Here is a 21,748-nt window from a genome sequence, read left to right as displayed (position 1 = left end):
CATGAGGGCATTCTAAACCCATCAAGGGGCATTTCCTCTGACTTGCCCAAACCTCCAGTGAGTCCTCCAGCCCCTGCTCTGCTGTAATCTTCAGGGTCATAGGTGGTGAAATTCTAGGGAACGCAGAGCCCAGAAAATGCACTGATTCTGAATGTCCAATCCAGACTTCATATTCCAAAGGGAGCTTTGCTCTCATGCTACCCAAAATCCCACAGGGCAGAAACCCAGGTAACTTTACTTCTCATTGTTTAGGAATTTGATTTTTATTATCAAATATCTACTATAAGAACACTGAACAAAATTAAAAAAAAAAAACATTAGGGGAAAAAAATCACTGCAGAGGCAGTGCAATACAGTGGTTAAAACAATCTCTGGAGCCAAACAATCTTTCTACTCCTAACTAACTCTGTCCTTAGGTAGGTTTCTCATGATTTCTGCCTCAGTTTCTCCCTTTGTAAAACTGGGATAATAATAGTACCTATCTCATAGAATTAAGGGGACTGAACAAGTTAATATTTGAAAAGTATTTAAAACAAAGTCTAGCACATGATAAGTGCTGTATGTGTTTGTAAAACTTAAAAAAAAAACCTTAACTGGGTTAATCTATCCATGGGTCTTTCCAGTCGTTATGCATATACACTTTTTAGATGTTATAGTAGATATGTATATACAATTTTGTGTCCTTTTTATTCCTTTTTTTGTTATGTATATTGACTCAGTATCCATAATTATAACTTACAGTGACTGCCTAAAACAGATTACAAACTAATTGTCCAACAATGCAGTAATGAGTAAACCATGGTCACTGACACACTGGGTTATTAAGTATCACCTTTTGTTCCAACAACATCAGTCTCATACTTATGGGCAATACATTTCCATCATTAGTAATCTCATTTACTAATCTTTTCTAAGGTTAATCTCGATCAACAGTAAATATCCCATTCAACACTTTTTTTCCCTTAAATTCAGGTTTAGTATTCCACATTCTATTCCTTAAAGGGCACCCAGACCCTCCCCTTATAATAGCACAATCTGTGTTTCCGTAATGATGCACAAAATGTTATTGTAAAGCTTCCATCCAATATTCCAGCTTGATGCAAAACAGCGTATTTCTAGTTGAAACACTTTTCCTAGGATAAAGTTTTTCCTTTAACAATGCACTCTGATCCACAAATAGTTGAGATCTCTTACTAAAAGATGTCTCATTCCCTACGTTCATGTTGCTCAAGTAGGATTCCTGGTGGACCATGAGGGGAGTCTGGTGTCCTCTTCACTGTAATTATTTGATGTTAAATAAAGGCTACACAACTGTGGAAGGCTTTTGCCTATTCTTTTCATTCACAGGTTTCTTCTACGAAGATAATTTCTACTGATTAATAAGGGGAGAAGTCTTACTGAACTCGTATTAAAAATTTCCCCTCTTGATTATACTTATAGGGTTTTTTTCAATGTGTTATCAAATGTACAATAAAAGAAAAATCTCTCATCAATTCAATTCACAGAGTTTCTCTTCACTATGATTTCTCTGGTGTTGAAGTAGGGCTGAGTGACCACTAAAGGCTTTTCCACAGTCAGTGCATATAAAGCGTTTCTCTCCACTATGCATTCTCTGATGAATAATAAGGGAAGAATTCTTACAGAAAGCTTTCTCACAATGATTACATTTGTAGGGTTTTTCTCCAGTATGGTTTCTCAGATGTACAATAAGGGAAGAACTCTCATTAAATGCTTTCCCACATTCATTACATCTATATGGTTTCTCTCCAGTATGAGTTCTCCTGTGTGCGATAAGATGAGAGCTACAGTTAAAGGATCTTTCACATTGATTACATTTGTAGGGTTTCTCACCAGTGTGGATTCTCCGATGGGCAACAAGGTGGCAACTCTGGCTGAAGGATTTTCCACATTTATTGCACTCATAGGGCTTCTCTCCAGTATGAGTCCTTTGATGTCTAACAAGGTGAGCCATCTGGCTGCAGGATTTTCCACATTTATTACATTCATAGGGCTTAATTCCAGAATGAATTATTTCATGTTTAGTGAGGGCTGAACGTTCTCTGAATGCTTTGCCACACTCCTGACAGTTATAGGGTTTCTCTCCTGTGTGAGTTCTCTGATGGGCAATAAGGTGGGAGCTCCAGCTGAAGGATTTTCCACATTCAGTACATTTATATGGTTTTGCTCCAGAGTGAGTTCTTTCATGTTTACTAAGGGCTGAGTAATCCCTAAAAGCTTTTTCACATTCATCACATTTAAAGGGCTTCTCTCCAGTATGCATTCTCATGTGGGCAATAAGATGGGAGCTCCAGCTGAAAGATTTCCCACATTCAGTACATTCAAAAGGTTTCTCTCCAGTATGAGTTCTCTGATGTCCAATAAGATGGGAGTTCCAGTTGAAAGACTTCCCACATTCATTACACACATAAGGTTTCTCTCCTGTATGAATTCTCTTGTGTACAATAAGATGAGAATTCCAGCTGAAGGCTTTTCCACATTTATTACATTCATAGGGTTTGATTCCAGTGTGAGTCCGTTCATGTTTAGTAAGGGCTGAACGATTCCTAAAAACTTTTCCACATTTATCACATTCATAGGGTTTCTCTCCAGTATGAGTTTTCTTATGTTGGATAAGGTAAGAGCTCCAGATGAAAGACGTCCCACATTCATTATATTCGTAGGGTTTCTCTGCAGTGTAAGTGCTTGTATGCTGTGTAAGGAATGAGTCATACCCAAAGACTTTCTCCCATTCATTGTATTTATATGCTTTCTCTACAGTACCAATTTTTTGATGTTCCATAAAGGATGAAAAGTAAAAGATATTCTCATATTCTTTGTAATCATACTGGTTTCCTCCAATATGAAGTCCTGGATGTTCACTAAATGATGGGCTCTGGTTAAAGATTTGATGGCATTCCTTATATTCATATAGTTTTTCTCCTGTATGCATTCCCATATGATCACCAAAATGCAGTATATGATTGAAAGATTTAACAGCATCAGTACATTTGAAAAGATTATCTCCAGTTTGCACCCTTGCAGGGTGAACAGGTTGCATGGAGTGGTAGAAGGCTTTGTCATACTCATTATTTTCACAGGTAATCTTATCTGCATACATTATGGCTGAGTTACATCTCCAACTTTCAGCATTTGTATCAGGCTTATAGAAATGTTCTATTTGAGAAACTTTCTGAGATGGAACAATGCTTAGGCTCTGGCTACACCCTGCCCCAAGTTCACAGAACTCAGAGCCTCTTTGAGACAGTACTTGCTTTTGCATGAAGACCATTTGCCTCATAGCTGTACTCTGGTTCATGTGATACATTTCTAATTGGTCTTTACATCCCAAAACTTCTAACCTGGAGAACCAAGGATCATCCCATATGTATCTCTCCAACTTCATGCTATGGGACTGTTCCTCCTCAAGAATGCTGTGTGTTGGGATCAACGCTTTGCTTTCAAGATTTCTCATCCATTCTGAAATAAACAGAAAAAATCCATGAGAGCATAGGGAAAGAACTTCTAAGAGTAGAGTGCAAAAGGTAAGATTTACTGTCCATATTATCGAAAAGGTAAGCATGAACTTGTTTCCAAATAGACTTGTAACCCAGAGGAAGATTGTAATAGGAAAGAGAAGAATGGTAAAAAGTGAACAAAAGTAGTTAACCAGAATACAAAGTGTGCACTGAATATGAATAAAACCCATTTAGGAGTATCTTCCCATGAAAAGGAGGACCAGTTATTATGTGTGTGCAGGAAAGAGTTAACTCTACACACTTGAGTTGGTCACACTTTGCACATTCCCAAGAAGGCCTGTTTCATGACTGGCCCTTGGCCAACTCCTAAGGACTGAGATCCTGGAATGTTCTAACTCATAAGAGTGTTCTGCATGCTTGAACCCTTGAAGTATACTGTACCAACTTCTCTAGATAGTTTGTACATTTATGGTGAACACCTGCTTTCCTTCTGGGGTTCTGGAGCTTCCATGATTAGTCAGTCAGTCATGTGTGTCTAAATGACCAACCCCCAATAAACACCCTGGACTCACAGGCTTGGGCAAGCTTCCCTAGTAGATGACACTTCACACAACTCATTGCTGAAGGAATTAAGTGTGTTCTTTGCAACTCCACTGGGAAAGAACTACTGAAAGCTTGCATTTGGTTTCCTCCAGACCTAGCTCCATGCACCTTTACCCTCTGCTGATGTTGCTTTGTGACCTTGCACTGTAATAAACCATTACTCTGAATATAATGCCTTTTGAGTCCAGGGAGTCCTTCTAGTGAATCACTGAACCTGGGGGTTGTCTGGAGGATCCAGACGCATTTAATACTATTAAGGTGAAAAAATAATAACTGGCTTAACAAAAGACAGATGAACAACCAGCCCCTCAGCAACTAATGTTTAAATTATTAAAGTGTGCTAATTCATTTCTATGTTATAATGTCCTTTCTGTTCCCCTACTTTGACACCTGTCAAAAAAAGAAGGGGATGGGGTTAAGAGAAAGTAACACCAACAAAGGCTTCAAGCTATCACATTATTTCCTATCTCACAGAGTTCAGTCAATAACACAAAATCATCCGCCCGAATGGCAAAAATCACATGGTTTCAGGATACTCCTTAAGTTCTTCTAACATGTGTAGAATAATGACAAAAGAGATAGACTTGAAAGACAGCACACTGCAATGAAGCAGATACAGGAGTTATAGTCTGATAATCTGTATTTAAGTACTGGCTCTGCCACTATCCTTACGTGACTTTTCTGAAGATTAAATGAGATTGTGAATCCAGCAAAATGTCTGGCAAATTCAATATGTGGAAGCTACCTATCATCACTGCTGAGGTATCAGTCCTCCAACAACAGGGGTCTGTATTAGTTTCCTATTGCAGCTGTAACAAATTACCACACATGTAGTGGCTTAAAATAACAAACTCATTGTCTCACAGTCTGAAAGTCAGAAGTTCTAAATGGCTTTCACTGGGCTAAAATCAAGATAGCTTTCCTCAGAAGCTCTAGGGGAAAATCCACATCCTTGCCTTTTCCAGCTTTAAAAGCTGCCTGCATTCTTTGGCTTGTAGCTCCCCCCTCCATCTTCAAAGTATATCCTTCCAACCTTTGCTTCTGTCAGTCACATCTCTGTGTCTCTGACACTCCTGCCTCACTCTTAGAACGACCTCACGATAACATGGGCCCATCCAGACGATCCAAGATGATCTATCTCAAGATCCCTAGTTTAATTCACATCTGAAAAAGTCTCTTTTGCCATATAAAGCACCATATTCACAAGTTTCAGATGTGGACATTTTGCGGGGGCGGGTATCATTATTCAGCATACCACAGGGTCTAATGCTGCAGGTACCCAACAGGGCCTAGACCCTTGTCCTCTTTCTCCAGGTTTTTCTTCTTTCTTCACTATACACCATTTTCCCCCTTTTACTACCCAAGTCCATTACAACAGAGAGAGATCCTACTCTGCTCAAGAAATGGCACTTACTATCAATTTTAAGCTTAGCTCCTAGTAGTTAGGGAATGATCTTCAAACAACTTTTGAATTTTTCCAGTAGAAACTTTAAAAAATGGTAGCTGACCAAGTCACTGATTAGATAAACAATGTCCGTCCAGCTTCATACTCAGTACTTATGGCCTGAGTGTCTCTTCCACCTGTAAATTATAATCTATGTGATGAGATGACGATCTAAACAGTTATGAATACACATATTACATCACTGAGAGTTTGTGGGGTTGTAGATGCTAAGCGGATGGGAGGTCAGAAAAGGAGACCACGACAGAAGGAATCAAGGAAGGTTTCACACAAGAGAAATGACATGAGCTCAGTCTTCGGGCATGGCTCATATACAGACAGACTGCTGGTATGGCATGAGCAAAGGCATGCGTGATGTGACTGAAATGTAAGGAGGGCCTTAAGGATGCCAGCTGAGTAAACTGCAGGAACTAGTCAGGAAATGAGCAAAATAATAGAAAAAATTGGAAGGTCTTGAAATCCGGTCAGAGTTATTTAAAAGGCAACTCAAGTCACTGTAGGTTTACTGGCAGAGACCTCATAATGGAAGATTTCAGGGATATAAATCTAGAAATAACATCTGAGGGGGCTAATAACAAATAATAATTCACTCACCAACTTGAGCTGGAATTTTATGAGGGTGCCTACCTGAGGGTGATGTTGGTGGAAGCTGAATGACACAGCTGACATTTCAGAGGAAGAAAATCTCAGAAGTCAGACAAGAGATTACTTCTTAGAGAGGAAAGAGCAGGGAGTCAGGATGACTTCCCCACTTCCAGCTTAGCAGACTCACAGAAGGTTGGCATCAGGGATATAGATCAGGAAGACGGGGAAACAATCTAGAAGGGAGAGCCAAGATTCCTGGTTCTATCAAGATCAAGGAGACAGCTGAGATGATTTCCAAGAAGGCAGAAGTGTAAGGATGGAGGTGGTGGAACCACAGGGCTCAGGACAGTTACTTAGAATGGTCAGCACTGACCATTAAAGCTACTGGAATTCATGACTCCTTGGTGGAAGGTTTCAGATCCAGATAGGGGGCAACTGGTAAGACTCCACAAAAGTCCACTTCACTAGATGGGAAGATGTCCAACTTCAGGACTCAAGAGGGGGCCATTGTACATCGTTAAATTAAAAACAACAAGATACAGAACGATATGTATTGTATTCTACCTTTGGAAAGGTGAAAAGTAACTACATATGCCTATATGCTTATAGTTGCATAAAGAAACTCAGGAAACAAACAATAGAAATTATTGCAAGTAATTAACCTCGGTAAGACGTCAGTGAAATTTCACCACTCCATAAAAGCAACCATAAAACTGGCAAAACCTGACAGAATAAGTTTCTTCAGAATTCTCTAAATTAACCAAAGCCTTGCAGCAACCCAGGGAGAGTTTATTCAAGGAAAACGGCTGAGTTTCAATAATAACGGTGAGTTTTGTGGCATTTTAACTTACCCTAATCCCATCTGACTCCTCAACTGAGCAGTAGCCTTGGAAAATAACAGCTCACATTTCTGGTGATAGAAGGAACAGAACAAAGCTAGAGCTTTTTCAAAGCCTCATTCCCAAAGAACAGTCATTATCTGACCTGTTTGGTGGTTCCCAGGAAGACCCCACTTGAAAGGCTTGTGGGAACTTGCATAGCGCTAAAAACTTCTAGGAAGTAGGTATTTGTCAAACATTTAATGGCAATGTTTTAAAGCGTTACTGTCTGAGGTGATGGAAAACAGACGGGGTACACAATACACAAACCAGAAAATGAAAGGAAAACCTGAGGAGTGAGATGTCCATAGATTTGAAAAGTTCTAACATATTCCTGCGAATCTAGAAGGCCCATGCATACACACTGTAATTAAACTTTCAAAAGCCAAAGCCAAAGAGAGAATCCTGAAAGCAACAAGAGAGAAGCAAGTCATCACAGACACGGGATCCTCAACAAGATAAACAGCTTATTTCTCATCAGAAACCATGGAGGCCAGAGAGAAAAAAAAATATGTCAACCATGAATTCTATACCCGGCAAAACTATCATTCAAAAATGGAGAAATCAAGACATTCTCCGATAAACAAAAGCTAAGAGTTTGCTGCTAGTAAACCTGCCCTACAAGAAATGCTAAAAGGAGTTCTTTAGGTTGAAATGAAAAGACACTAACTCGAAATACTGACCACCAGTAAAGGTAACTACATAGGTAAATACAAGAAGACCATACAAATGCATTTTTTGTTTGTTTCCTATCTGATTTAAAAGACAACTACATAAAGCAATAATTATAAATAAATAAATCTGTTATGAATCTATGTTGAGACACAATGTATAGATGTAATTTGTGACAATAATAGCACAAAAGAGGGAGGACAGAGCTATACAGAAGCAAAGTTTTTGTATACTATCAAAATTAAACTGATAGTAACCCAAACTAAATTGTTATAAATTAAGATGTTAATTATAATTCCCAGGGCAACCACTAATAAAATAACCCCAAAATTTATAGTAAAAGGAAAGTGGTTACCTGTGTGTGCCTCTGTGTGTCTGTGTGTCTGCCTGTGTGTCTCTCTGGAGAATAATAATAATGTGGATAAGAGGAGAGTGTATAAATGAGATTTTTTTCAGCTTACACATTTTATATAGCTTTGAGTTTTTTGAATCACGTAAATACATTATCTATATTAAAAAAATTTTTTTTTTGTTTTTTTGAAAGAAGAGTCAGTGACTACAGGCCACAAGTTTGGCAATAAAAAATTAAAAAGCAGGTAAATGAATGAGAAGTCTTCTTAGACAAAGGGACAAAGCAGAGAACATGAGAGGTGAGGAGGGAAACTGTAGCATACAAAACTGTTACCGTGTTAAACAGGTGGGCATCTTTGCTCTGAATCAACAGCAGAAAAAAGTCAATATAAGGGATAAAGCTCCTTGGAAGGAACTGTGACCGTCTCTGAGGAAGTGAACTCCTCACAGCCTCAGCCCACTTCTCAAACAAGAAGGGCTTGGAGGAAGGTTCCTCGCTCCCACCTGGGGTCTGCTCTCACCTGGACAAGTGCCTTGAGGAGGATATGCCTGCTCCACTGACCACGGCTCTTCTCCTTGCTCCAACAGGGAGATGACCTCGGGCTTGGCGATCTGATTCCCTACATGTGGAGGAAAAACACAGGCTTGTAGAGCCATGTAACCCTCCCTTGCCTATTTTTCATGAATGACTTCACTTCATGCTTTATGAGCAATAGGGATTTCGTCCTTGAACCTCAAGGCTCAAGATCATCTCAGCCCTTCTGAGGCCTCGTAAGCTTGTAAACAGAGAGTAGCATAGGGGATCACAAGGGGGACAGCATCGTTTACTTGGGCAGTCCCCGCCTTACCCACAGAGAGCAGATGCCCATAGGTCTCCAGCATCACATCACGGTACAGGGTCCTCTGAACAGGGTCCAGCTGCCCCCATTCCTCTTGGGTGAAGTCCACAGCCACATCCTTGAAGGTCACTGGTTCCTAAAAGAGCACACATGTTCCTCCTCAGCCCGGAGCCACCCCCACTCCAGTGTTTTCTGGGGCTGGAGTGAGGCTGACAGCCCTGGGGAGGAGAAAGTACATAGAGGAATTGTCCTGGATGCGTTCAGTATTCTCACTGATGTGGGTCAGGTCTCACTGGGAGCCACCCAAGACCCTGCATTTGGGATGTACTCTTAGGGAGTTAGATATCTGGGCCCACAATAAAGATGATCAGGTCTCTTCTAAGATCTTGCCCAATTCTAGTTAACACTGGCTAGTATGGACAGGACTCCCATCTGGGCAATTCCTCCTGCTTCTCTGGAACTGCAGACACTTAATAAGACCGAGATCAGGACCAGGGTGGATGCAGACTCTGAGCCCTGGTCACAGACCAGAGAACCTGGGGCTCAAGTCTGCTCCACGTGTGGATCTAGGACCTGGAAGGGTGACCGCCTTCCTGGCCACAGCAGAGACACTTCCACTCCCAGATTGTCTCCGACCCAAGGACTGGAGGTAGGGGTGAGACAGGATTGAGCAGAGCAGCCCAAGCCAAAGAGAATCACTTAGAGTTGCTGTCAAAGCACTTTGAGTTTGAAAAAGTTCAAACTGATGTTTTTAGGAAAAAGAGAACCAGGAATACCCACTAGAAAGCTAAAGGGAAGTCTAATTTTTGCAATGAATGCATCCCTTACAGTCCTTTGAAGCCATCAACGTGAGCCTCAGGTATCTGGGCACTTCCAGGGTGGGGCAGGGGGACTGGGGAGCAAGCTGTGCTTCATGGGAGGTGAGCGAGCGACAAACCCCACAGCCCCTGCTCCTTCCTAGGGCCCCCTCTTGGCCTGTCTGTTCACTACGGTCCTCCCCTCCACGTCAGCGCAGAATCATCCCCAGGACAAACACCCACTGAATGGATACACGCGCAGCGCACTTCCACTCCAAGCATCCTTCCACTTCCTCACAGCCTGCTAATCACTTCCCTTCCACCCGCATGCGGCCTTCCTTTCTGTCCCGCGAGTCATCTCCGATCAGGGTCAGCCCTCATGCTGGTCTTCAGTGTAGACTTTACTCTGCTGGTCTGAACTGCTCCTCCTCCACCTTCACATGACTGGCTTGAAACACAGAACTGCTTCTGCTCCAGTGATTCTCTAACTCCAAAAAGCATTTACAACTGCTAATCACAACCTCCTTTAGTGAAACCCTCCCTAACCTTGGACTCCTCAATTCCAATTTTTTGATTTTCCTCTTACAGACATGCCCAGGCCTCAGTTTCCTTACTGGCTGCTGCTTCTACATTTTTTGGGTAAACTTTTTTTACTTAAATGTAACATTCGGGTAGAGAAGTGCACAAAACCTAAGTGTGCACCATACCTAAACTCAATGCACTTTCAGAGTGATCACACTTGGGAGACCAGCTGGGAGGCCAGGCTTCCTGCCCAGGGTGCTCCTGGTGTGCCCGTCTCACGCTCCCTAATCTCCCTGAAGGGTGGCACCTACTTAAATGGCTTCAAAGTTCAATAGTTAACAAAGTCCAAACCCACACCGTGGCAGCTGTCAAGCTGGTGGACTGAGCCACAAGTTCACCTCCCACCCTTCCCAAGACCCCAACAGATCCTCATACACATACTTAAAAAGGAACAAAACCACCACATCTAACTGACACAGAAGGAATGAAATCACTAGAGAGATTCTGTAACCCCTAATAAAATAGTGGACATTGGCAATGATCATCAATGACTGCTAAGCCACAGGTGAAAGGCAGAAAGGGAAATGTCTGATGGAGGGGTCAGCCTGACAATACCTGCACCCACTAATCCATCACATCACCTGGATATGGGCCAACCAGACAACCTGTGCCCACTGATGCAGGACAGTAAGAAGGACCCAGCACCACCTATCAAGTACTCTTGTCCAAAATACAAAGCCTGAATCTGCCCTAGCCTCTAGCTCAACTACCGGTCTATGGGAGACAGCGGGATAGAGGAACTCATCCAAGGACATCACAAGGGCAAAATCAGGCAACCCAACAAGACAGGTGACCTGGTTTCTTCAGTACACGAAGCACTTGCAACGTGTGGTCCTTGCTTGGATCCTGATCTGAATAAACCAACTGCAAAAGACATTTTGGGGACAAGTGGGGAAAAGTGAATACGGGCTTGGTATTAGGTAATAGTAAGGAATTACTGTTGTTAATTTGTTGGGTGTGATAAAGGTATTGTGTTTATCTTCTAAAAGGTATGTATGCCTCAGATACATACACAGAAGTGTTTAGGGGTGAAATGATACAGTATCTGTGCTTCACTATAAAATACTCTAGTTTTTTTTTTTTTTTAAAAGGTTGTCCGAATAAATGAAAAGGGAGAAAGCTGGAAGGTGACATTTGCTAAGGCTGGTGAATGTGGGTGTCTGTCGTCAGCTGAATAATGGCACTGCCAAAGACGTCCATGTCCTAATGACTGTTACCTTAATATGACAAAAGATGTCATAGTTACAGAGATATGATTACGTTAAGGATGTTGAGATGGGAAGACTATCTTGGATTTTCTGGTGGGCTCAATGAAATCACAAGGGTCCTTACAAGTGAAAGAGGCAGGAGGGTCTGCGTCAGAGAAAAGGAGAGAATGCAAGCAGAGGTCGGAGTGATGCACACTGAAGATGGAGGAAAGGGTCATGAGCCAAGAAATGGCAGGTAGCCTCTAGAAGCGAGTGAAAGCAAGGAAGCAGCCTCTCCCCTGAGCCTCCAGAAGGAACACAACCCTGTAGACACATTCTAGACTTCAGACTCCAGAACATGAGAATAAATTCATGTTGTTCTAAGCCATTAAGTTTGTGGCAATCTGTTATAGTGGCAACAGGAAACTCTTAGGGTTTTAAAATCTCCTAAAGTTTTTTTGAAGAAAGTAAACGACATAACTGGCCAGCAAAGAGGCCATTGGCATGTGGTGTTCTACACATTCCCGCAAGATGGGGAGCAGATGAGTGTGGCTGACCGAGGAAACAGAGCAAAGGAGACCCCAGGCCTGCACGTTAGAAGGGGCTGCAGGGGAAGCAGGACCCCAGGAGAGGCTCTGGGCTCTGAGCTTAAATGCCACTGAAGTCATGAGAATCAGGCTGCAAGGTCTATCTCAGGACCTCTATATTCAGGACAACTTTGCCAGTTGCCCCACATCCCTGCCAGCCACTTTGCCTTGTGGGCAAAACTCCCTGGACCCTCCTCATACTCAAGAGTGTGGGAGGTTCTCAGGCTGCCTGGATGAGTGACTACCCTGGAGTTGAGACCCCTTCAGCCCAACACAGGGAGAGGGGAGGGGTCTGTGGCCTAACAGCCAGCTGTGCACCCAGGAAACGGGAAGCAGAACCGACCTGGTGATCCTGGCCCACCGAGGCACATGGAGATTAGAGTGAGACTTGTCAGGGGAGGGAGGGAGAGAGAGGGAGAGAGACAGATAGAGACAGAGACCTAGAGGCAGGTCAATCAGGAATCAGACCTGCTCAGGTGCACAAAGCAGATTTGTCAGACACAGCCTCACAGCTCTTCTCTGGTAAACAAAGACAGACCAGAGGGCCCCTGCACACATGAGGAACATCTGCACAGGTGGAAAGACCGAACTTAGCAGCTAAGAGGACAGAGAATCCAGTCAGCAGTCACATCCAACTTCCAATGACCTATACTTCTAATTCCCAGATGGGAAAGATTCGGTATAAAATAGGACAGGATAATACAAGAGGCTCAGAGAATATGAAGAAGAGATAAAAAACACAGCAGTCAGGGGGCCATCTAACAGACAACCTCAGAAAAATAATATAAAGGAAAACAGGAGGGAATTTTTAAAAAATACAGGACTTCTTTAAAAAAGACACAAAACACTAGCCATAAACAAAGACAGATATATTTGACAAAAATATACCAAAAACCATTTCACTGATAAAAGACACCATAGAGACAAGCTACAGATTTGGAGAAGATAATCCATATACGGCAAAGACTCAGGATCCAGAAAGCATGAAAGGCCTGTATATTAATGTGAGATTCAGAAATCTAGGGATGGGAGACACACAGAGAAAGAAGGAAATACAGATGGCCAATAACTCATTTAAAGATATTCAACCTCACTAGCAATCAAGGACATGAAAATTAAAATAATGCAATATACTTTTGTGGTCTTGAGGTAAACAAAAAATAAAAGACCCGATATTAATATTGTCAAGTGGCAGCAAAGATGCAGGGAAATAGGCACCTTCTGAGTGGGGAGACTGAGAAGGGGCTTTGCCCTTTCAGAGCCACGTGGCAGCACTGGTCACACTAAAAACACAAACACCCTGAAACTCAGCAAAATGCTGCCTCCAGGGTATGCCTAGATAAACTTACATGTGCGCACAAAGTAAAACTATAAGAACTTCCACAGGGCTTTGTTTGGAATAGGAAAAATGGTGGAAGGAGGAAGGACTTATAAACCTATTCTCAGAAGAGATGAATAGAGTGTGCTTCTCTGATGTGGCAAAAGGAATGTACTTGACCTTCATCTACCACATGGATGAACCTCAAAATTGACCTTGAAAGGTGTAGAAAAGCTACATGTAGAAAAAGCATTGTTAAAAAAACCAGATTACCTTATAATGTCTACATAGTTTATTACCTACATATGAGTATGAAAATGGATTAACTGTGTATGTATCTTAAGTGGTTGTTGTCAGGAAGGGTGGGAAAAGAATGTGATTGGGGACTAAAAGGAACGAAAAGCAAATATGGCAAAACATTAACGATGATTAATTTGGAGTGGAACCCTGTTTAATCATTTTTTACACTTTTCTGCAGTTATGGAATTTGTCAAAATAAAAATTTAAATAAAAAATATTTTCAGAGTTGAGAGATGTCATCAAAACTGGAAGGGCCCATGGACTGCCAATCAGGAAGAAAAAAGACCCCCAGAGGAATACGCCCCAATGTCAGGGCCCACAACTCGTGGAGGCCTTAGGGATGCAAAGAAAATGCAAAACTGAGGCTGGTGATGAAACAGAAGAGACAGCAGAAGATAGGCACCTAGTCTCACCAGCTGTGGAGACAAGAGGTGGGGCTGGGAGACGAAAGTCTCACTGTTACCTAATGCTTAGGAGCAAGGAAGCAGGACAGAGAAGGGCCCCACCCCCTAGGTAGGAGTGAGCCCTTCCATTTCACAGGTAACCCTTACCTGAACTCCTACTTTCCAAATATCATCTGCCAGGATGACTTGCAAAGATGTTTCACCCAAATTCTTGTAAACATTTTTGGACATGTTGCTTTGTACACAAGTATAATCGTTTATCTAGACATTCTAAGGCACTTTATGAAATCTGACACACCAGCCTCACGTTTAAACTACAGGAGGGTTTAAGGGAGGATGTAGGGGGTGCTGAGCTGGGTCTTAGCTGTTTGCCTGACAGCTAAGGATCTCATCTGATTGCTCCTGCATTACCTGAATTCTCTGACAACTGGCCCCTTCATGGAACCTGGGGAAGTTCAGATATACTCTCTGGCATCTTCAGAATTTCATTATTTATTAATATTTTAGGGCAAGCTCTTAGCAGAGAAGGAAAAATATAACTAAACTGTGCTCATCCTTGAGACAACCAAAGATGGAGGCAGAGTATTCCATTAATTGGTGTTTTATGTGAATGTTTACTGTGTAGAAATCTTTGGTGGATTGTTATAGTGGGGGTTTGAGAGTTTCCACATTTGCGGGGGCTGGCTGGGGTTTTTATATGGGCTGGGATATTATTATTATTTTCCCTATTCATCAAAATAATGGGCTCCCACTAGCTGAAACTTCACTAACCAACATGTTTGTAAGATCGGACTATTCAGATAACAAGGGATGACAGCATTTGATATTTTCACCAGGTGAATGCTTTATTTCAATAAATATTTAATTTGGAGGGAACAATAGAGGGATAAGGGGCTCTTGTTTGTGTTCCCAAGACCTCACTTAATACAAAACTCACACATTCAAGTCTTGAGTTTCCCACAGGGAAAGATCCAAAGTGGGTGTGGGGAGGGGCCAGGAGTACATGCTCACAAATCACAACTCTTCAGACATTAGAGGGTGGTGTTATTTTAATTCTCCATTTTATTTTCTCGGCATTAACTCTAATAACTCTCAGAAACCCTCACATAAATCGACAGCAGAGTGCAGCACAGTGGTTATTAGAACTTCTTCACAGCACTTCACTACAGCTAACTTCTGTTCCCAAGCAACTGATCAGGGCCCATCTTTCAGCCTAGTCTAGCTTCACTATCGATTGTCTGCAAATGACCGCACGTTGTAAGAGCAGCGAACACCAGTCACCCAAGCTGTGATGCCCTCATTACGTGGCTCAGACCTGAGACGGCAGTGCTGTGACGTGGGGACAGCATACTCACGACGTGCTTCACCAGTCAGCCTTGAAACCGTGGGAGGTTTCGTTAATTTTTTTTTAACTTGGCGGGAGGCATAAAGCTAAGCAGAGATGTTATTAACATTTTTATATCACAGTATCTCACATTTGCTTGATTCATTATTTTAACTTAGAAATGAAAAACCTAAATATAGTAATGAAATTATTTTTGTCTTTCACAGCAGAGAATCATTAGAGTACATGTAAATTTGAAGAACTAGGATAAAAATCTCTCATTTAGAAAAAACCCTAAGAAACTGAAACAGTAAGTTAAAAATGGCTACTTCCAAGTCATGAAAAGAAATAAAATACTGATAAACGATATGACATACAGGACCCTTGAAAATATGCTAAGTGACAGAAGCCAGACACAAAAGGCCATATATTATATGATTCCCTTTATATGAAATGCCCACAATGCGCAAATACAGAGAAAGTAGATTAGTGGTTGCCAGGAGCTGAGAGTTGGGGGAAACAGGGAGTAACTACTAATGGGTATAGGGTTTCTTTTTGGAATGATGAAAATGTTCTAGAATTAGATACTGGTGATGGTTGCAGAGTTCTGTGAATATACTAAAACCCACTGAACTACATACTTTAAAAAGTTGAACTTTACGGTACATGAATATTTTAATAAAGCTTTTATTAAAAAAATTTTTTCAAGTGGCTGCCTCAAGTAAGGCCGTTGAGCAAGAGGGGAGGAGGGAGATGACACCTGTCCAACATCATGAACTGTGCTGCCCTATTTCTCTCGGAAGCCACCCTTGTGCCCTTACAGTCACAAAGTCCTCCTGCTTCAACTCCCTTATACCTCTCAGATCTTGCTTCCAGGTGCCAGTCAGACTGAAGCCTGATACGCCAGCCTGCTTCCCACAGCCCCCCTTCTTTCCACTCCCCTGCAAGGGGCAACTTTACAGCCACATTCTAGACCCTGGTTCCTCCTGCTCCCAACACTTCTGAGGCTTCTTATTACCACCAGGATGGAGACCCAGCTCTGCGGCGGGCATTCAGGATGCGGCTGGGTTTGTCCTGGCCTCTTTGGCCTAAAATCTAATTAAAGTCAGCCTTCACCCAGACGCTGGTCATGCAGTGTGTCCCCATGCTGCTACAGGAGGCCAGATTCCTGCTCACCAGGCTATGCCCACCTGGCTGACATGTCCCCTTTACCCCTTGGCTCAGGGGTGCCCTATCTCCCAGGCAGCCTCCTCTCCACAGCAAAAGGACCCCAGGTGCTCTGTGCCCCACGGCCTCTATGCAGACTCTCCCAAGGCATCAGTTGTGCTCAGCTCTTCCAGGGCTCAGGGCCTCCCTAAGCACCTCTGGCTTGTGTCCTGAACCACATGTGCAGCACTAGGCAGATGGTGAGGTCTCAGTAGTTGACTGAACCACCCTGGAAAGGGGCATGGGAGCTCCTCAGGATGGGGGCTAACACATCACCTTGTTCTCCTCCCAGTAAGCACAGAGCTCAGCAGACATCATCAATCTGAGTCAGGCACTGAATACATGAGGGAAGGTGGGAGGGAAAGAGGAGGGGGCTGCTAGCCAAAAGGGGGTTGCCCCTTATCCACCAAAGAGCCCACAGCACAGCTGGGGCTTGGGACTCTGAACAGGCTGGTTGACAGTGAGGCTGCAAGTCATGGAAAACAGAATTCTCCCAACCTGTGCTCAGGAATTAATAAACTTCTAGCTGATTCCTTCTCTACCCAAACCCTAACTGTGGTAAACTGAGGAAGTACATCGACTGGGATGGCCGGGAACACCCTGAACACCTTAGGGAAGAGGGCAACCCTCCAGGAAAAAGCAGAAGCCCCATCTCACCTGGACCTGGGCTGTCAGAAGCCTGGGGGCCCTCCTCCTCTCCTCAGGGGTCTTCTCCACGCACCAGGTAGAGTCCTGAGGACACAGAGCTGGGGGAGGAAAGTGAAGTCACAGAGGCAGTTCTCCCTGCCAGAAGTGAGTCCCACCTCCTGACCCTGTCCTTCCCCTTTGGACAAGGGAAAAACCCTACCTCCTCATGCTATAGATGAAAGCAGTGGGGCCGAGAAGTTAAAGAATGTGCCTAAACACATGAACCATCCCCCCTTGCTCTGAGGCACTGTCTTAGACACAGTGTCTCTTCACAGACTTTCTAGGCCTGAGCCGTAAGTGGCCACACATTCATTCGCATGCATCCTGTCCTGGAGATATCATCACACTGTATCCCCCAGTGGAGTGTTCTGCCCAGAGACAGAGCTGGACCAGACCCCATGCCCCCAGCCCCCTCCTCCCCAGCTCTAATTCCCTGGCAATGGCAGGTTACTGCTGGGAGAGACCACAGCATGTTAACCAATGTGCCTGATGGGGACACAAGTTGTTTTTTTTGTTTTTTGGGGTTTTTTTGCCACACCATGAGGCATGTCGGATCACAGTTCCCTGACCAGGGATGGAACCCGCATCCCCAGCAATGGAAGCGTGGAGTCTTAACTGCTGGACCACCAGGGAAGTCCGGGGACAAAAGTTCTTGACTCACCCCAGGAGGCCCACGGGTCAACAGCAGCCATCCCCCAGGACTGGTCCGTAAGGATACCTGCATCAGAGGATCCGGTTAGGACAAGGAAAGGAAAGAACTGTGACACCAATCCTAGTGACTAAAGGCTACAAATGGAAAAGGAGAACTGTCTCACTAATGCGCAAAACAAAATTCCATAAGTAGAGTCCAAGGACGTGTGAAACAAACCCAACATAAGCTAGATTTATAGCAGAAATGCACAGGTGGGTCACTTTCAGGAATTTTATTGATATGATACAGCAACAGAACAATTAAGAACAGAACTCCTTAAATGGGCTAGAGAGATATTTGATAAAATTTAACATTACTTAATTTTTTAAAAATATTAGTAGAAAGATACTCCTTTGATGTCTTTAATGACAGATACATGAAAGCTCGCTTAAAGATAAAACACACCACTGACACTATTTTAACATTGTTCTTATATTATAAACCAGTGCTATATAGTGAGAAACAATAATAATAGTAAAAAATACGGGACTACTAGAGAAATTTTGGTTGTATGTATGACTGTCACACAAATCACTAGAAAATCTCTTAGAACTAATGAGACTTCTCAGGAGATGACTATGAAATACACAAAAATTACATTGTCTTTAATACAAACAACCAATTTTTAAAAGAAATCTCACTCAGTTCTAATTCTGTACCAAGACAGAGAGACGCCCCCCCACCAATCCCAAAAGCCCTCAGCCCTTCTCCAGCAGATCACTGCTGGGGCGGCCCAGAAGAAACAAGATTTGTACTCACCCCAGGAAGCCCACGGGTTGATGGCTGCCATCCTGCAGGATTAATCCACCAGGAACTTGCCCAGGAGCAGTGGATTTGGGTGATTACTGAAAGCAACTGCAATACCCACCTAGTGATAAAAGTGTAAAAAGACAAAAAATGGTCTTTTCTCACAGAAGATCCGGTGGGAAAAAAGAGAAAACATCCACAGAAACAGCAAAAGACTCCTACAGAGCATTATAAGAATACAATTTACATGTCAAAAACATAACAGAATTTCTTAAGAGAAATGAAAGGTGACAAGAATTAGCTGAAAAATGGGCACGTTGCAGAATAAGAGAGCAGAAATCTGTCAACAGTTCTCAAGAGACAGCTACTGACAATGACAAGGTAGCTTTTCTGTTGATTTAACGAAAATTACTGTAAAATCTACCTACAACCTTCACACGTAAGTGGCTGTCTAGAGCAGAGAGGAGGGAGTAACGGGGGAATGACTACTTAATGGGTTCAGGGGTTTTCTACTTGGGGGGGTTATGAAAATGTTCTGGAATTATATAGTGGTGATGACTGTACAACGTTCTGAAAGCACAACAAAATCACTGACTTGTACGATTAAATGGTTAATTTTATGTTACGTAAATTTTATCTTAAAAAAAAGAAAAAATCCACCTGGAAGACCTACCAGGCCCAAGTCTGTCTGTCTCTGCTGGTGCAGAGGCCAACAGAAAGCCGGGTTTGGAGCCCAGACCCCCCCCCCCCAACTCCCTAAGTTCTAGGCTTATTTATGCATGTCCCGCGACCTCTCTGAGGGCACCGACGCCCACGGGCAGAGCTCTGCGGATTCCTGGGAGCGTGCATAAAGCACTGGGACGCCCACTGGGCACCAGGAGCACGGGATCTGCGCCCGAACTCCAAGTCGGCACACTGAGTATTCTGCACTCTTGCCTGCAACTTGACAAAGTCCTCCGGTCACTGTACGTTTAAAGGAGCCCTGGGCTGTTCCCAACCCCCTTTTGACTTGCCTCCGCATCAGATGAGAACAGGCTCGTACGAGAAACGCCCGCAGGGAAAGGAAAGGTGGACTCCCCGGAACCGCCTCGGAGGCGTCCTCGCCTCCCGCTTCCTGGCCTCCCGCCCCGGATTTCCTCCGCAACCCTGCCGCGGGTGCGATGCTCACAGCCCGTCTCGGGAACGGCCGGACTCACCTGGTTCGCAGCCACCGGCCTCGCACCCCTGCGGGCCGGTGCCCGCCGCTCTTCGCGGGCGACTTAACAAGCTCGCGTTTGCTTCGCCGGGGACGTTCGGACCGGCTCGCCCGTGCGTCTGGGGTTCCCGCCCGGGGGACAAAGGCCCGACGCGCAGGGCTCACCCGGGCCCGCCCAGCTGTTCCAGCGCGGCCGCGAGGCCGGAGGCTGGCCGAGGGACCCGCCCTGGCGTCGCGCCCGCCGCGAGTGTAGGCGTCGGCTCTCCCCACCCGTTCTCCCGACCCTCCCGGCCGGCGGCGGCGGCGGCGGCGGCGGCAGCGGCAGCGGCAGCAGTAGCAACTCCACCAACTGGGCGACCGCCTCACCTCAGCAGCGGACAATGGCGGCCGCCCCCCCACCCCGGCCCCGGCCCGGCGTCGACCGGGACGCGCCGCGCGGACTGCTGGGAGTGGTAGTTCCAGGCGGAGCGCTTCCGGTTGGACCGGAAGCGCCACCTTGGCAAGTTCCTGGAGGTGCTCGGCCTCCGAGTTCCGCCTTCTAGGGATTTACCCGGACCGCTGTGCCAGAGGCCTCGGCGAGGCGGGCCGTGCTTTCCCAGCCACGGACCGCGCTCCCCAGCCACCGCTGCCTGACGTTAGGGGGCCTCGGTAAATCGCCGGTCGGCGAGCCTCAGTTTGCCCGTCCGTAAAATGGCGGCTCGCGGTAGCCGCACTTAGCGGTGGGAACTTTGTTGAAGTCTGAGCACTTTCCTTTTCATTCAGTAGTTACAAGATTGTAAGGAAGTGGTTTGGTTGTTATGATACCCTTTTCGGACAAGGAACCTAATTTTGAGCTTCCGCTCACATACGAAGCCCTACTCCTTGTTACCGAGATGAATTTGAGTCCGCTGGACCGAGGCCTCCTTCCCAGCTGTATTGGGGGTGACCCTTGTCCAGAGCTCCCTAGCCCCTTCCTCCTTATTCGCCATGCCTGTTCATTTCTCCACCCTAGTTTCGACTGTTTAGTTGGGGGAACAGCATGGTGGTCAGAGAGAGAATGGCCAATTGCAGAGAGCCTTACGGGCATCGTAATGGCTCCGGCTGTGAGCCAGGGCATGGTTCTGAGCAGAGCAGTCATGGGCTCTGGCCTCCTCAAAGGATCACTCACTCTGGCTTCTGTGTGGAGGGCAGACTTAAAGAGGGTGAGGGAAGGACCAGAGTGACCTTTGTACCAATGCAGTAATCAACGTGGGTGGTGATCCGTGGTCAGACTGTGGAAATGTTAGTGTTCTAAAGGTAGCGCCAACAGGCAGTAGGTTAAAGGTTGTGCATCATGGGATGCAGTCCGGTCTGTAATACCCAGAACAAGGAAGGGCATGGAGGAGGCCTCTCAATGCAGAGCTGTTCACCAAGGCCCGGTGGGGAGTGGGTTACAGGTGTGTGATGATACTGCTTCCCTCATACCCAGGCCCTCTCCTACTTCAGGTACCCCAGCTTGTTGGATGGTACCTTGTTCTCTCTGTGTCATGAGGTGGCAATGCTGAGGCGAACAGCCATCTTGGATGCCACATTATGGAAGTCTGGGCTACGTCTGGGCTGTTACTGAGGTTTCTGAGTGGGGAGAGACAAGAGCAGTAGGAGAATCTAGGTTGTCTGTGGACATGCCCTTCCTCTGAGAGGTGCCCAAAATGTGGTCACCCCATGCCACGTGAAGGGCTTCAGCTGGTTCCATTTCCTCATAACCAGATAAGAATGAAAGGTAAAGGGAGGGGCTTCCCTGGCTCAGTGGTTAAGAATCCCCCTGCCAATGCAGGGGACACAGGTTCGAGCCCTGGTCTGGGAAGATCCCACATGCTACAGAGCAACTAAGCCCGTGTG

General features: G+C 44.7%; 1 protein-coding gene across 7 annotated transcripts in view; it reads right to left on the bottom strand.

Annotated features, from left to right (window-relative positions):
• ZNF606 (zinc finger protein 606) overlaps positions 1 to 21,748 on the bottom strand; it is a 30,456-nt gene that overhangs the window by 8,340 nt on the left and 368 nt on the right. For 2 of the 7 annotated variants that reach the window (XR_009498914.1, XM_059903820.1), the window contains exons 1-7: positions 19,893 to 19,920; positions 18,709 to 18,817; positions 17,920 to 17,976; positions 17,229 to 17,317; positions 8,876 to 9,002; positions 8,549 to 8,647; positions 1,852 to 3,477 (exon numbers count right to left, since the gene is read on the bottom strand). Coding sequence is in view for 5 of the 7 variants with exons in the window: in XM_059903820.1 (XP_059759803.1) it covers positions 1,852 to 3,477; positions 8,549 to 8,647; positions 8,876 to 9,002; positions 17,229 to 17,317; positions 17,920 to 17,976; positions 18,709 to 18,739 (2,029 nt within the window). In the remaining 2 variants the exon portion in view is untranslated. Of the gene's footprint in view, positions 1 to 233; positions 3,478 to 6,977; positions 7,037 to 8,548; positions 8,648 to 8,875; positions 9,003 to 17,228; positions 17,318 to 17,919; positions 17,977 to 18,708; positions 18,818 to 19,892; positions 19,921 to 21,748 lie in introns of those variants that run through there. The other 5 variants (XR_009498915.1, XM_059903822.1, XM_059903818.1 and 2 more) reach the window with 5 other exon arrangements.

This window comes from Balaenoptera ricei, chromosome 19 (genome assembly GCF_028023285.1).
Source record: "Balaenoptera ricei isolate mBalRic1 chromosome 19, mBalRic1.hap2, whole genome shotgun sequence".
Taxonomy (NCBI): Eukaryota; Metazoa; Chordata; class Mammalia; order Artiodactyla; family Balaenopteridae; genus Balaenoptera; species Balaenoptera ricei.
This window is presented reverse-complemented; position numbering and strand designations above follow the sequence as displayed.